General features: G+C 35.6%; 1 protein-coding gene across 1 annotated transcript; it reads right to left on the bottom strand.

Annotated features, from left to right (window-relative positions):
• Nucleotides 1-3,044: 3,044 nt before the first annotated feature.
• On the bottom strand, nt 3,045-4,165 carry LOC113720776 (germin-like protein subfamily 1 member 14). The gene is made up of 2 exons (XM_027245442.2): nt 3,992-4,165; nt 3,045-3,889 (listed from the first exon to the last, which is right to left on the bottom strand). Exons 1-2 carry the CDS (start codon nt 4,110-4,112, stop codon nt 3,321-3,323), a joined length of 690 nt encoding a protein of 229 aa, XP_027101243.1. The 5' UTR covers nt 4,113-4,165; the 3' UTR covers nt 3,045-3,320.
• Nucleotides 4,166-17,657: the final 13,492 nt, after the last annotated feature.

Genomic DNA, 17,657 nt, shown 5'->3' on the forward strand with positions numbered 1-17,657 from the left:
GGTTATCAGAAAGGAAGTATCAAACTATATCAGCTAGTTAGAGAGATGAAAAGTTGTTTCTTCTCAGATTGTGGGTGAATATGTGGTAAAGATTCCTATTTATAGCTATCTTTGGTTGAACCAGTCATTATGTTTTCTTATCTCAACGATTAGAAAAATGCCACATTGTCTTCCTAATCTATTTTTGCACAACTCAACCAACGAATGATTCTGCAACAACTACCTGTGACTTCTCATTTTCTTTCCTATTGCAAGTATAGAAAGACTGATTTGGTCATTTAGGACATTTCCCACAAAGTGGTACACTGATACAAGGTGTTGACGGACCAAGTAACTGGTAAGACCTTTTCTTGAAGAGATGGCCTTTGATATTTCCTGCTTCCAGATGTTTACTTTCTTACCTCAGTAAAATGATGCATTAATTGCAACTAATCAGTTTGAAATTTGCAGACTCAATCCAGCTTTACAAAGTAGCATCTGGGATTAGCATGAAAGAATCAAATATATGGAAATCGTCTGGGAGTAAAGGACCTAGTTACTTCACATAATTATACAAAGATGGCTTAGAACTTGAATTTCAAACTTCTTTGGCAAAACCTATGATATGTAATTATATGTGCATATTTTAGCAAGCTGGAATACCAAGCATTCATTTCCTGTTTCCTGTCTGTGCAAATAATTCCTGCTTGCAGGTGACCTCTTTTCATTACCTGTTTCTTGTCCGTGTAACTCAGCGCATTTCTGGACTTTTTCTTTCCAAAATCATCTCAGAACTTGCCAAATTGCAGCTTGGAAGTTCAAAGTTAATTCTACCTTCTAAGTGACTGCTTAACCTTCTTAGTTTGATATTGCCGTGTTCTATTTAAGCTATTAAATATTGAAAAAGAAAGGAAGATGTAACCCTTGATTAATTATCCAAAATTTTGGATGAAACCAATTTCAATTCACTCAATTCAATTGAAAATCCAGATTTCAAACCCATTAATTACCCTATTAATTATTGGAGTAATTTATATTTTCATTTACATCAAAATGAGTGAATTATTTGAAGTTAAAATCAGGTTTATGGTTCGACGACTGGGTTTGATAACTGGAAGTAGAAATGGTGTAAAAAGGGATGGGAGGGTTAAAAAGAATATCTGAAGCTAAAATCATAAATTATCGTGCTCATTTATATGATTTGTTCATCTTGAACAGACATTGACTTGAATACTTAGGAAAATTTTCTTGTAAGACTAAAAGAACTAATTTTAAAGAATATTCATATTAAGCACACTTGTAGAGAATTATCATATGTATTAATCAATCAATTATAATATTTATTCAACTTAATTTATACGATCAGGAAAAATAGTTTGAAAGGGAAAATGATACTTTTCCTCTCCAATATTTAGTGCTTGGAAAAATTTCACCCACAAAGTTTCATTGCGAATACATTTAGTTCCTACAAATTTAATTTATAATCAATAGTACAAGTGATAGCAAATCAACCAATTTGGGTGGAAAAAAAATTGACAAATAGCTCGTTTAGTCCCTCAACTCTTTTTTTTTTTTTGTAAATTATCTTTTTTTCTTAATAAATAAAAAATGATATTTTATTTTATCCTGTTTAATGCTTCTATTTTTTTTTCCAACCCCAGAAGTACTTTTTGATTTCACTTCCTTCAACCTTCAAATGCGACAATGTTGATGAGCATGACCAAAATTTCAACCTTTCTTTAAAAAAAGAAAAACTTCACTTTTCTTGTAGTTTTTTTATTTTCTTTTGTACATAAATTCTTTGTTTTCCTTTTTACTTTCTTTTGCTATTTTTGACACTTTCCTTTCTTCTTTTTGTCTGGTCCCTGATTTTTTTTTTCTATTTAGTCCTTTTATTTTTTCCCCTTAAATACCATTTGCCATAAAACTTTTTCCATCACCAGACTCGGTGGCTTAAAAGGGCATGACAAACTGTTCATATTCTTTTTCAAAAAAAGGAAATCTATAATTTTTTTATTTCTTTTTATGTTATTCCTTCATTTTCTTTTTTGCATTTTTAGTTTAAGAATCTTATTAAATTAGAACTATAGATGCGTGTTAAATAATATTTACTCAAATTTCAAAATTTTCATTTGCACATGTAGCATGCATTCCAATCCCACTCGTATTAAAAAAAAAACTACTACATTGAAAATCTAAACATTATTTCTTTTCTTTTTATATAATTTTTTTCCTTTTCTTTTTCAAAAGAGGAAGAAGAGGCAGCACGAGTGATAGATGCAGAGTAGATAAAGGAAGAGTCTGAATTATTGAAAAGGGAGAGAGAAGCTGCCAAGATTACTTTACAGATGGACATAGATGATTTTGTTCTCTCTCTAATTTGAGATTGAGCTTGAGGACAATCTAATGGCTACATCTTAGTTGTTAGGTGAATTTCCAATTATACTTCTTTTCAGTATATTGAATACATTTCAATGGTGTTAACAAACTCACATATTGATATTTTTGTTTTCGCAATGGTTTTTATTATTTATTATTTTTTTGGTGTGAGATTTTGCAGCGCTTTGAATTAAGGGTGCAAACGAATCGAATCGAGTCGAGTTTTGATCTAATCGAATCGAGTCTCAACTTAGTTTTATGAAATTTGAATTCGAGCTCGAGTTTGACGAGTTCAAAATGTAAAGTTCGAGTTCGAACTCGACTAAAATTCGAGTCAAGCTCAAACTTAAAAAAAAATAATTATTTTATTTTAAAAAATGAATAAAATAATAATTTTTCAGAATAATATATATATATATATATATATATAATCTTGTTGGCTCGCGAGTTAACAAGTTGAATATCTTTGAGCTCGAGTTTGACTTGATCAGTTCAAGCTCGAGTCAAGCTCGGATTCGAGCTGCTCGCGAGCTGTTTGATTCATTTGCAGTCGTACTTCAAATACTTCTTACAAGTGCTCCAAAGGTTTTTCATTGCACAATGAAACTATGGTAAGAAGAATTCATCCAATCTGTGGAGATGCGTTCTTTTAATCAGACAAAATTCATCTTTCTAGAATCCAAAAATAAAAGAAGACAAATGTGGTTCATATATTGATTATATCACAGGGTACAAAAAAATTAAGAAAAGAGGTAGTGATTTATAAATTGCATTTTCCTGTAAGGTGGGAAATGCCAATGTATTAATCTATGTAGAACCGTTGTAGTAACAAAGGGGCCGAAATAATGCTGGATTTTGGAGTCATTCCATATGGAGATCAAAGTGGAAATGACCCAATTATTTATGCTTCAACAGATTACTGTTGCACCCCGAATCTCCTTTGGTTTCAAGAGTTACCCATACTACGGGTAGTTGTTATCCCACCAAAATTGGGACTGAAGTTTTTTGATGACATTGTTTCCAACCTGGAATGCTTTGGTAAGAACATCAGGAGAAATTGGAGGATCTGATCCGAATACAGCATTAGCAATGGTGATGACTCCTGGATTCTGGCTGCCTAAACCAGCAAAAGCAACAGCATTTGAATGTCCTTGGTTGAATTGGAAATGAATGAGGCCTTGGGGGAACACAAACACATCTCCTGGATTCAAAACCTTGGTGAAGAGCTTATTCTTCATGTTCATGCCCGGATTCGAAGTAACAAAACCAACAACTAGAGTACCCTCCAAAACAAAGAGGACCTCGGTAGCACGAGGGTGAATGTGGGGAGGGTTCAAACCATAAGGCGCAAAATCGATGCGTGCTAAGGAAACACCTAAAGTGTTGAGCCCTGGAATTTGGTTGACATTTACTGCTGTTACATTGGACCCGAGTGGATTTGCTGTGCTTCCAGGTTTGTTAAGCCCTGGAAAGAAGAAATCTTCGGGTTTCACAAGCTTTGGATCCTTGCATATCTTTCCATTGACAAATACTGCATTAGCCAAGATTCGACTAAGTTAGTTTGTCAAACATAGTTAGGATTCAAGTATATAACATGCAAGAGTCAAGAAATTTTTGAAGTAATCTAGTTTACCTCCGGCATTGGCATCAGGAACTGCCACACAAAAATCCTGCAGTGGACTTGGATCAGATGCATGGACAACTGTAAAAACAAGTGCCAAGATGGCTGCAGCAATATGGATCCGAACTGCCATGGTTATCACAAAAGAGGTATCAAACTATGTGAACTAATTAGAAGGATGGTAACTTGTTTCTTCTCTGGTGGTGGAAGGACATGTGGGAAAGATGCCTATTTATAGCCACTTTTGGTACGTTGAACTGGTCATTATATTTTCTTATCTTAAAGATTAAAAAATGCCACATTGTCTATGTGTACTATTTTTGCACAATTCAACCGACGAAAGATTCTGCAACCACTACTTTCGACTTTGTCATTTTCAGTAAGATAGCGTGTAAATGGACCTTTTCATTTCCTGTTTCTTGTCTGTGTACGTAACTTAGAAAGTGGATGGACTTTTTCTTTCTTTTTATGTTTTCAAAATCTACTCTAGACTTGCGTATATGCAGATCGGTAAGTTCTAACGTCTAGTGATTGCTTTTTAAATCACCTTGGTTTATTATTGCCATATTTTATTTAAGCTGTTAAATGTTGAAGAAAATATAGATGTAACCCTTGATTAGTTTTCCAAATTTTGGATGAAACGGATTTTCATTTACTCATTCAATTCAATACCGGCCAACAGCCTCTTGGGGATAAAGGAATCAAACCTTGCCTCCCACCCGTCACTACCAGCCACTATATGTGGCTTTGTCCGACGGTGGTTCCCATGCTACAAACAAATTTATTTCAATTCAATACCAGATTTTACACCTGTGTTTGTAGCCACATTCTGTGGCTTCCTTCATGGTGGTTCTCGTGCGACAAAAAAAAAATTTCAATTCAATACCAGATTTTACACCATGCTCGTATATTTACCCAATCAAAGTTCATAGCAGTGTTTTGATATTTTCGTTTACTTCGTAGATTTGAATAGTTAAAGTTAAAATTAGAAACTATCTTAATCATTTGTATGATGTATTCCTTGAACAGACCTTGGCTTGAAAATTTGGGGAAATTTTCTTGTAAAAATTGAGATAATGAATTAAGTTTTTGATAGACTGCAATTTATCTATTTATTTTATTATTATTTCCCCTATTACCTGACTTGATGTGGATTAATTGCTGGATTCTACTCATTTTTCTTAATTTACGTATATTTCAGGGAGTAAAACGAAAATATGATAACAGGTGCCAAATTGACAGGAAAAGAATTCCAGGAAAATTTGGGGAAATTTTTGTTATGACCCAATTCCAGAAATGAAGAAAAGAATTGAGGTGGGGTTTAGGGAAGAGATTAAAGTCAGAAATTAGGGAGAATGAGAAAGGCTTATTGATTTCATCTTCCAGAATGAATCCGTAGTACACGGGAGAAGCTTATTTATCAAGCTTCTAGTCACTTCCTATAACAGAATAACTACTTGCTACTCTAGTCGGTTGAGCTGTAACTTCTCCAACTATCCTATGATATCAGAATATTGCCAAAACATAGCACTAATGGATTTATTATACAAGGCATAACATTGCCCCCCTTAAGAATCCTAGCCCCTACTCCCTAGGATTAAAATCTGGGAATTGTCCCTTGAGCACCGTCCAATCTTCCCATGTTGCTTCTGCAGGAGGCATGTTCACCCAATGCACCAGTACTTGAGTGATTGCAGAGTTTCCCCTCTTTATCATTCTTCTATCCAAGATGGCTTGAGGGGCCACCTTCACAGTGCCATCATCCATAACTTGAGGCAAACTACCACTCACGGATACACCCTTAGCAGTCCTTTTCAACATAGATACATGGAATACCGGATGAATGAGAGCATCTGCCGGTAACTCCAGTTTGTAAGCTGCCGGTCCAATCTTCTGTAAAATTTTAAAAGGCCTATAGTATTTGGATGAAAGCTTCAGATTTCTTCTAAGTGCTATAGAGCTTTGTCTATATGGTTGAAGCTACAAGTACACCTTATCTCCTACTTCAAAACTTCTCTCCACCCTATGCTTATCTGCATTCTGCTTCATCCTATTCTGAGCTACCTCCAGATTTTCCTTCAACAGTCTATCCCAATCTTGTCTTTCCTTCACCCAATTTGCAGCAATTGAGGGGTTTTCTGCAGATGGCAACAAGCTAATTTGAGGGGGAGGATAACCATAAAGAGCCATGAAAGGAGTCATCTGTAAAGCCGAGTGGTAATTGGTGTTATACCACCACTCAGCTGCAGTCAACCATTGTCTCCATTTGGTGGGCTGCTGGAAGGTCATGCATCTTAGATAGGTCTCTAAGCACCTATTCAATCTTTCTGTCTGTCCATCAGATTGTGGATGGTAAGCAGATGATAAGCATAACTCGGTACCCACTTTTGAGAATAAGTCCTGCCAAAAAGCACTGGTAAAAACCTTGTCTCTATCTGAGACTATGCTAAGAGGTAGGCCATGTAATCTGTAAACATGATCAAAGAAGAGCTGAGCTACATCTTGAGCTGTGTAATTGCTAGTAAGGGATATGAAATGTCCATATTTGGAGAATCTGTCAATGACCACCAGAATGGTGTCATGCCCATGGTTTAAAGTCACGGTCGCGGTCGCGGGCACGGCCCGGAACGTTCCACATCGGTCTCGGCATATCAGTCGCGGTTTCGGTGAGACGCAAATTTTAAAGTATTTAATATTCTAAAAATTGTTAATAATATAAAAAAGTAGGCTAAATAAAAAAAATTAAAAAATAGCAAAAGAAATAGCCAAGTCAATCCGTCGCGGTGTGACTCGGCTGATTTCTCGTCTTGACTCGGGATAACTCGGAGTAACTCGGTGTGACTCGGCCGAGTCAATCCGTCGCGGTGACGACTCGGCCGATTTCTCGGCGAGGCAAGTATTTCGGTATCGTTTCGTCACGGTATCGCATCGGTAGGGGCCGACACGGTGACGTCTCGGTCTCGGCCGAGACTTCGAACCATGGTCATGCCCCTTAGATTTGGGAAGTCCTTCTATAAAATCCAGGGAAATATGCTGCCACGCTTGTTCAGGTATTAGTAAGGGTTGTAGTAGTCCCAGATATTTTCCTGACTCTGCTTTACTCCTTTTACAAGTATCACAGGCCTGCACCATTTGTTCCACATCTCTTTTCATTCCTGGCCAGTAAAAATACAGCTTCATTCTATGATAGGTGCCACTATTACCGGAATGACCACCAACTGGAGAATCATGCATGCATTCCATCAGCTTCCTCCTCAGATCAGTAGCATTCCCCACAAAAATTCTACCCTTGAACTTGATGATACCATGCTCATAAGTATAATCTGTCGAAGAGACTCCATTAGTGGACAGATTTAGCAATAGTTCCTTAGCATTAGCATCTCCATTGTAGCTCTGAGTAACTTCCTGGAGCCATGCAGGCCTCACTACTGATATTGCATTCAATTCAATTTGCTCATTTTCACCCCTTCTTGACAAGGCATCAGCAACAATATTTTCCCTTCCCCTCCTGTACTGAATCTCATAATCCATTCCCATCAGTTTAGAGAGCCATTTTTGTTGTAAGGGAGTAGTGATTCTCTGGTCTAGCACATATTTGAGACTTTCATGGTCCGTCTTAATGATAAAATGTGCTCCCATCAAATAATGCCTCCATTTGGTCACTGCAACAATTAGGGACAGCAACTCCTTCTCATATATTCACATCCCAAGATTTTTATTTGCTAGTACCTGACTCATATATGCTATTGGTCTTCCTTGTTGCATCAACACAGCTCCTAGAGCTTTTTGGCTGGCATCAGTCTCTAGGATGAAAGGTTTAGTAAAATCCGGTAATGCTAATACAGGGGTAGAACTCATGGCACATTTCAACTGGCAGAAAGCATTCTTAGCTTCGGTACTCCACTCAAAGGAATCTTTCTTTAACAAATCAGTCAAAGGTTTAGCTATCAACCCATAGCCCTTAACAAACCTTCGATAATACCCGGTCAACCCAAGAAAACCCCTTAATGCTTTGACAGAATCAGGTCGTGGCCAGGATACCATGCTCTCTACCTTTGTAGGATCAGTTACTACTCCATCCTTGGTGACGATGTGTCCCAAGTACTCAACCTGTGGCTGACCAAAAGTGCATTTGGAGAGTTTGGCATAAAGTTTATGATATCTGAGAGTGTCCAGAACTTGTTTAAGGTGAATAAGATAGGTAGTCAAATCTGGGCTATATACTAAAATATCATCAAAGAAGACTAATACGAATTTTCTGAGGAAAGGGCTAAAAATTGAATTCATGAGTGCTTGAAAGGTTGTCGGGGCATTAGTAAGCCCAAATGGCATAACAAGGAATTCAAACAATCCAGTGTGAGTTCGAAAGGCTGTTTTGGGTATATCATGGGGATGCATTCTGATCTGGTGATAACTAGATCTGAGATCAATTTTGGAAAATACTTTGGAACCATGGAGCTCGTCCAAGAGATCATCAATGATAGGGATGTGAAATTTGTCCTTAATGGTGATTTCATTTAACTGTCTATAATCAATACAAAACCTCCAGGTTTCATCTTTTTTTTAACTAGCAAGACAGGTGAAGCGAAAGGGCTATGACTAAGCTGAATAATGCCATTAACTAGCATTTCCTGAACTTGTTTTTCAATTTCATTCTTATGAGTATGGGAATATCTATAAGGAATCAACTTGAAAGGTTTAGAATCTGGCTTAAGGGGTATCTTGTGATCTAATTGTCTAACAGGGGGTAAGGTGGAAGGTTCTCCAAACACATCAGTATAATCAGCCAAGAGTGCACTTATGGAGTCATCAGTGTGAGATGTTACCTCAGGAGTATCAACTGCTAGAACACAGGGCCTGCGGGAGAGTTTCTTTCTTCTTCCGTCTCAGAAACTTTTGGACAGTTTTTCCCTTCCTCAGTTTGATGTCTGTCTCTCTCAAATCTCCTTGTAGCTTCACTTCCTGCCCTCCTTGATTAAAGGAGAATTGTAGATGCTTGAAATCAAAAGTTACAGGACTGTGCTCTCTCATCCAATCGACCCCCAATACCATATCGTACGGCTCAATTGCAAGCACATATGCATCATGAGTGAATGTATGCCCTTGCATTTCCCAGGTCATCCGTGGAACCCAGCTATTACACTGTAGCACCTGCCCATTAGCCACCTTGACTGCGAACAGTTTCCTTGGTACTACTAATTGAGGATTTTCCTCGAACACTGAAGCTTTAACAAAAGTGTGAGAACTTCCTCCATCCAAAAATATTGAGAGCGGTTTCCCATTAAATTTCCCCTTCAGTTTGATAGTGCCCTGCAGCAGTTCACCAGTCATAGAGTGGATGGAAAATTCTACATCTTTATGACTACTGGCCCACTATATTCTATCACTTCCCCTTCGGTCAAGATTGATTCCTCCAATTTCCCTTTGTCTTCATCATCAACGAGTAACATGTGGATCCCCTTCCTACTACATACATGCCCGGGCCCATATCTATCCCCACATTTGAAGTACAAATTATTGGCCTTTCTGTACTGCAATTCTGATGGGGATATTTTCTGGAACATAGAGATCCCCCTCTTTTACTACTCTCGGCTCCTTCGAGAGCATGATTAACTCTAGGTGAAGGCAGAGCGAAGCTCTTGGGAGCCATCTTCTGTTTCTTGGTGAATAATTCAAAGGTCTTTTCCTGCATTCTCGCTGTCTCAAAGGCATCTAACAGAGTTCTTGTGCATTTTGACGGATATCTTGAGCTCTTCAGATAACCCACTCAAGAAGCAAGAGATAAAGAAAGGTTCTGTAAGTCCTGGGGTCTTGATCAAAACTCTAGCCTTGAGCTCTTCGAATTTCTCCTGATACGTTAAAACGGTGGAGGTTTGCTGCAATTTACTGAACTCTTCTACTGCATCATCTTGTCCCACTTCTCCAAATCTCTTTATGAGTGCTTCTTCAAACTCAGGCCAAGAAAGCTTACTTAGACCCATCTTGAACCCTTGAAACCATATATCTGCCTTATCCTCTAAATGCATTTCTATCACATCGAACCATTGTTCCTCTGCCACATGATATATATGAAAATATTTGATACATTTCCTCAGCCATTCTCGGGGATTTCCCCCTCTGAACAGAGGAAATTCCACCTTAGGAACAGGGGCGTGAAAATTCTTCCTTACTCCACGTTCTTGATGAGGCTCGTCCAACCAAATTACGTTCCGATTACCCGATCGATTTGGAGACTTCTCTGCGTTACTGCCGGGACCCAAAATTCCCTTATCTCCATTGATGGTTCGCATGAGATTGCCATATTGAGTAAACACAGTTGCTACTAGGGTCTTCAATTCTGCAGTGATAGTCTCCAGTCGTTCATCAGTCTGCTTCCTATTCAAAAGAGAATCTTCAATGAATTCCTGCAGTTTGTTCTCTTGACGTTTGATCTGTTCCTCCAGAGCTTTGAATCTTGTACCTTCGGCCATGATGGGCAATCAAAAGCTACTGAATCCGAGGATCAGTAGCTCTGATACCAAATGTTATGACCCGATTCCATAAATGAAGAAAAGAATTGAGGTGGGGTTTAGGGAAGAGAGAAAAGTCAGAAATTAGGGAGCATGAGAAAGGCTTATTGATTTCATCTTCCAGAATGAATCCGTAATACATGGGAGAAGCTTATTTATCAAGCTTCTAGTCACTTCCTGTAACAGAATAACTAGTTGCTACTCTAGTCGGTTGAGCTGTAACTTCTCCAACTATCCTATGATATGAGAATACCGCCAAAACATAGCACTAATGGATTTATTATACAAGGCATAACAATTTTCATGTAAAAATTGAGATAATGAATTAAGTTTTTATGAATATTCATTAACCAACGTTGTAGAGAATTAGCACATGTATCAATATATCAATTATAGTATTTATCAAACTTAGTTACTCATATATGATTAAAATAATAGTTCAAATGAAAAAAAAAATGACACTTCTTGTCCCCCAATGTTAACGAGTTGTAAAATTTCCATCCCTAGTGTTTCATTGAAAGCACATTTAGTCCCTATAATTTCAATTTGCTACCAATTTATTAGAGCAAATCAACCAATTTGGATGGGAAGTTTTTTGCAAATAACTCATTTAGTCCTTTTACATTTTATGTAAAGTATCTTTAGTCCATGGTCTTTTATTTTGTCTCACTTAGTCTTTTTACATTTTTTATAACACTAAACTTAGTTCTTATTTCACTTCCACCACCCAGCAGCGTTAAAAAGTTTTGATCAGAATTTCAACTTTCTCCTCAACAAAAAATTCTTTAATTTTTTGGCAAAGGAAGGGTAAGATTTAAGAAACCGGGGGGGGGGGGAAGATGTTTTGAACCTAGGGCTAATTAATACGGTTTAAATCTTAACACTACATTAAAGCCTCCTTGGCAAACTTTCTTCTCTTTTCTTTTGTTTTCTTTTGTTTTAATATTATTTTTATTTTTAGTTTTTACTTTGTTCAACTATTTTCCTTTCTTAACATAATTTCTTGTTTTGCTCTAGTCCCCATTCTTTTTTTTGCATTTAGCACTTTTACTATTTTTTTAAGCACCAAAACTTCCTTTGCAGAAAAACTTTTTTCACCTTCAAATTAGGTAGCTTTAAAAGCATGACAAAAGGTTCGACTATTCTTTAGAAAAAAAATCTTTTCTTTTTTGTCATTTCTTTTCAAATATTCTTTTTCCCTTTTTTTTAAAAACTATTTTCAACTATTTTTTGCTATTTTTTGAATTAATCTTTTTTGTATTGTTAGTGTAGCAATTTTATTACACTAGCTAGTGTAGATGTATGCCAAATAATCTTTATTCAAATTTCAAATTCTTTCATTTGCACATATGGCATGTGTTCCAGTTTGCTTGTGTAAAAAAATTGCTACACTAATAATATAGAAAAGATTAATTATTATTTCTCTATAATTTCTTCCTTTTCTCTTTTATAAAAGAGGAGGACGAAGAGTAACACGAATGAGAGACACATAGAAGATAAAGAAAGAGAGGGAGAGTGAGAAAGAGAGGGAAGCTGCCGAGACTAAATGTGTTCAAGAAAAGCTGAAAATGTGAGTAATTGAGATACCCCAAATTGGTCCAAATCAAAATATAGGGTAACTTACCTGAAATTTTGAAAATGGTTGTGTTATCCGAATATAGTTGACATAAATAGGTTGGAATATTGTTTTTAATTTTTTTAAAACAATGGTCATTTGAACCTACCTATATATGTGTATATGATTGGTTAGGGTAAAAATTCAATCTCTAACTATTTAATCATTTACTTGCAAATTAAGTTAGGAGATCCATTGCACATTTATATTTTCTTTTTGACTTATGAATTAAACCAGTAAATCTTAACTCTCTGTTACATTTTTCAAATGTTACATTCATTGTCACTAATTCCATTCACTCCACTACTCTTGGTACTTTTCCTCTATTCAAAATTACTTTTCCTTGCTCATTTTTTTTATTGACCTATCCTGTTTGGTTGTGGAGCAACCTACTGTCGTTGAAAAATGGCTTGGTAGTTTTAAGAAATGGAGAAAAGGAAACAAAATGTTTAGAATATTCAGTATTTTAGTTATGTTATGTGCATAAATTATGTAATATTTTAATCATGTATTTTGTTGATGAGTGACGGGTATTTTACATACGTGCAAGCTAAAAAAATACCGAATTACACCCGTTCACTGCAAGTATACAGATCAACTAGTAGTTTAGGGTATATATCGGGTCGATCCCACAAGGAAGAGTGAACAATTACCGGTATTACTAAAGCTTCTCTATTATTTAGACTATCAACGAATTATAGCAAATTAAAACCTATTGAAATTATACAAGAAAATAGCAAATAAAAGCTCCTTAGGTTGTGGCATCCCTAACTACTCATGCAAGTGCTATATTTGGATCATTTAGTACTACATCTAGGCTAGTTATGGTGTAATTTCTTTATGCATTTGAAACCTACTTTCGTAGTGAATCAACTATACTCATAACTAATCCATACCTATTTTCATGGTTATGAAATTAGCTACAAGTTCATTTCTTCAATGAAATTACATGAAATGAATCACTAAAAACCACATAAGTGCACCTCTACTTTCGTGAGTGTACTCCTTATGTTTAGCACTTCTTGAACTAGTGTTAAATCTCAATTTTCATTGCAGAAACAACACCTTAGATCATCACAATCAATGGTACCAGATTAATCATGATTTAAGAAGCCAAAGTGCTAAATAACTTGCTCAAATCATAGCAATCAAATAACCAAATAATAAACACTAACAATTATAGGAAGTTCAACCAAACCCAAGGCTTAAACTTTAGATACACATATTACACACAAAATCCAGAACTTGTATATTAACTAAACTTGGAATCAAATACAAAAGATAAAGAGTTTGGAAGGAATACAACCCTTGTCACATGAGCTTTCTTCCTTGCCTTCTTCATCCTCCATCTTCATCCTAATCTAGATAATAAACAAGAATGGATGAACTATACTACTCTATACTAAGCTAAACTAATACTAGGAAGATGAAAGAGCTACATTTCTGCAGCTTCAAGCTTTCTCCCGTAGCTCACTCTCTATTTTTCTGCTATGAACTCCAATCTCTGCTATCTACTCCAATCTCTTGCTCTATATTATTGGATCCCCTTCAATCTTGCAATCTTGGCTATTTTATGATGAAATATGGTCAAGAAATGAGGATTACATCTCCCTTTTACAGCTGGGAATGTTTCTCACATGTATAGCATCACATGTGAGTTGGTGGAGGTGAAATTGAGTTTTACGCGTACAAAGCAGCCTTTTCTGACCACAATCCGGCCAGGAATAGCTCTGCTCCGATTTTGACTCAACTTCAACTGAACTTTTCTTGATGATAAAAGCTGATTTAGCTCTTGACCAAAACATAAAACTTGTAGCCCTTTGAGTTAGCTTTCCAATGCATCAAGAATCACCTCATTTGGATCTGTGTAGGCTGAGAAATGACCGAAATACCCTTACCTGCTCATTGCCCTGTTCCAGTTTCGACCAGTAGAAATTTGCTATTGTAATTCGGCATTTTGACCTGGAAAACCTTCAAACTGGATTTAGATGTCTTCACCAAAGTTGTAGATCTATCTCTTATCTTCAAATTGGTTCAAGAATCATCTTAATCCGATCACTGTAGCTCAAGTTATAGCCGAAATACGAAAATGTGTCAAAACTGTCAAAATACACAAAATCCAAGTAAAAAGTGATAAAAACCTCATTTAATCACTTAAAAGCATTTTTCACCAATTATAGCCAAAATGATTCATATTCTTCCAATAATATAACCAAAGTGACTAAAAATAATATAAAATATCATACAATTATTACGTAAATTAGTCACTTATCAAACTCCCCCACACTTAAATCATTGCTTGTCCTCAAGCAATTCACACATAATCAAATGCAATGATTCAAGAGGTGAAACAATATATGCACTTTGTCCAATTTAATTCCTCAAGACTTGGAAAATAATCATTATACAATTATTCAATTTACACTAAATACTCATAATATCAAGTAAAGGAAGATAATTATACCCTAAATTCAACAAGTTAAACTTAATCTCTTACCCTAACTTAATTTTACAAATAAGCAAATCACATAGTCGATTTATAGCCTTTCTCCTCCTATAATCATCTTTTTCTCAAAATTTTACATCTAAGAGGGATTTATTCATACTAATTTTACTTAATTAGTGAGAATGCCTTTTTACGCGAAAATCGACACTTTTAGGTGAAGATCCCCGGTTACTCAACATTTCACTTATTCAAGTTGCTAATGCATACTCTTAATTCAAGTACCTTTTTACGCGAATGTCGACATTTGTAGATGCCAACCCCCGGTTACTTGGTACGAGAATCATTGGAGTAGAACAAATTTTTTTTTTTTTTTACTTTCTTTTTTTCTCTTTTTTTTTCTTTTTTTTTTAATAAAAGACAATAAATAGATGTTCCCTCTTAGAAAATATATAAGACTACTCAAAGGAGGAGTATAACCTTATCGACTATATCAATCACTTACTTGCAAAATTAAGTAAAGAGAAGAAATCTCATTAAACATGTAAAATTATAGGCATAATTTTCCTCACTTTATCCAATATATTTTCTAAAATGCAAAAATCCTAATTGCATAATACTATTTCCAAGTTAAATGAGGACTAAACCTTCCAAAATACATATAACATTTCAACAATTGGAAGAATAAGGTTGGAACAATTAGCCCTTTTTGAATGAAAATGCAAGAATTTGAAGAACTTTTGGGCCATAGTGAAATATTGGAAAAGATTTTAGAAAAATTTTTACAGAGTTTCTCCTTATAAATGGAAGAAAACTCCCTGCCAACAAACCTATTTTCTAGCAAATTATCCACATGGCAAGCATTTCAAACACAATTCCAACATTTCCAAGCATTTAAATCCACAAAATATCATCACCTAGCAAGTAAATGCAAGTTTAAATATTTCCTCCCCCACACTTAAACTTCACATTGTCCTCAATGTGAGAAAAGGAAAATAAATAAAGAGTAAAAGAAAATACTGCTCAATTGAACTTGCGCAATCCGAATTCATGTCCAAGTGATGAATTTCCAACCGTATTTGAGAAAGAGTGGAGAGTTCACTTATTGCACCCTGAAAAAGACAAAATCAAAACAAATAAATTTCTTAAAAATAAAAGGTTGCAATCAACAAAATCATGCAATTCAAGGAAAAAGGAAAAATGATCAAGCATGTGGAACCATACAATGTTCAAGGGATAAAAACATGAAATGAGCTAATCTTTGCTAATCAAATATATGCATTAGTATCCAAAGCAAAGGGAAGCTAATTTCACACAAAAAATCCACAATCATGAACAAAATAAGTTCCATTTATACATTTTGTCATCAATGATCAAATCCCCGCAAGTACAAAAGCAATCTCAAAATGGAGACAAACACACCAAGCCAAAATATAAATGACCTTCTTGAAAATTCATGAAATACTAAAAACTATTGAACCACAAGGATTATAAGTGCATTTATGAATTTCATCAATTAAGGCCATCTTCTCTTCTTTTAGAATTACCTAAGAATTCAAGAAATTATTCAACCAAACACCTTTTCATTCATTAGGTAATCTAAATTACTCACATGAATATCATAAACTCCCACAAAGCTAATTAAAATGCTACATTGGCCACTTAATATGCAACTTGGTTATCAAGCCAAATTAAGCATAAAATTAGCAAAAATTCACCAAATAAGTACAATAAATGCAAATCACAAAATATAGTTATCACTAACAATCACCAATAGCATCAATAAGCTCAAATAAATGCACTTAACTTCACATATTAAAAATTGCCTAAAAATGGCAAAATTCAAATAACAAAGTTAGGTGAAGAATTGTTACCTCAAGGTGGTTTGGTGATGTTTAGAGATGAATATGATGTGAAAACCCCCAAGAAACTTTCTCCAATTTGACCTCAATTGAGTGATTTCAAGAAAGTAGAACCCTAACTAATGGTAAGCTTGAAACCACTTTAGAGTTGTTTTTGAAAAAATATGAACTATGAAATTCACTCTAGAGGATGGAAGAAAGTGATTTGGTGAAGGTTATTTGAAGATTAAATGGTGAAAAGTGGTGTTTTAGTGAGTGGTGTGTGTTTGAGGTGTTAGTATGTGAGTTGGGTTGAAGAAGAAGGGAGAAAAATTGTGAAGAATCCGTGAAACGGATTCATCTTACGCTGGTTACTGTTCACAATCCGGCCAAAAATTGGAGGGATTCGTGGAGGGATTGCTGGAGGGATTCTGGGCAGAAATTTTTTTTTTTTTTTTTTTTTTTACTGTTGCATATCCGGCCAGTTTCTGGCCGGATTTCCCGCCGGATTTGCTACAGTGGATTTTTTTTTTTTTTTTTTTTTTTTACAATCCGGCCAGTTTTTGGCCGGATTTCAGGCCGGATTTTCGGCCGGATTCTGTCCAGAATGCTCGAAAAAATTTTCTTTTCTCCCCTAACTATCCGGCCTTCAATCCGGCCAACATTTGGCCGGATTTATGGCCGGATTTACTGCAGAAAAAGCTGTTTTCTGCAGTTTTTCCTCCCAATTTGCTTGGCCAACCTTCCACATTCAACCTACTTCATGTTCTTTGAATGAAATTCAAATTTAACATGATCATGCATGAATATAACTTAAACATGAAACACCTTAAATGCATGAAATGCAGCAATTGAACATGAAAACTCCCTTTTTGCCTTAATATAAACACCTTTGCAATTGAGATCATTTGCATGAACTCTTGTCATTGCCACCTACAAAACACACAAAAACATTAATCGAACAACTAAAACTTACTAAAAACAAGCCAACATGAAGAAAAGTGGAGTTGAAAAGTGATCCAAGCCTTCGTTTTTAAAAGGATCCGAGGTCGTTTTAGAAAGGATCCGAGGTCGGATCATGATGATTGAGCTCGGATCAAGAAGCTCGAATTTTTTCTGATTGCAGAAGTGGATCCGAGGCCTTGGATCCATATGGATCCGAGGCCTTGGATCCATTGAATCTGCACTTATTGCAGAATTTTTGCAATTTTCAGTTTGACCTCAATTCTTCAAAATACACCATAGATCATTTCTATGTCAAAATAAACCA

The sequence above is a fragment of the Coffea arabica genome, chromosome 1c (genome assembly GCF_036785885.1).
Source record: "Coffea arabica cultivar ET-39 chromosome 1c, Coffea Arabica ET-39 HiFi, whole genome shotgun sequence".
NCBI classification, from domain to species: domain Eukaryota; kingdom Viridiplantae; phylum Streptophyta; class Magnoliopsida; order Gentianales; family Rubiaceae; genus Coffea; species Coffea arabica.

Coding starts and splice junctions, on each gene's coding strand:
- LOC113720776 (XM_027245442.2), bottom strand. CDS start 4,112: ATGGCAGTTCGGATCCATATTGCTGCAGCCATCTTGGCACTTGTTTTT. Junction 3,890..3,991: donor TCCTGATGCCAATGCCGGAG/GTAAACTAGATT, acceptor TGGCTAATGCAG/TATTTGTCAATGGAAAGATA.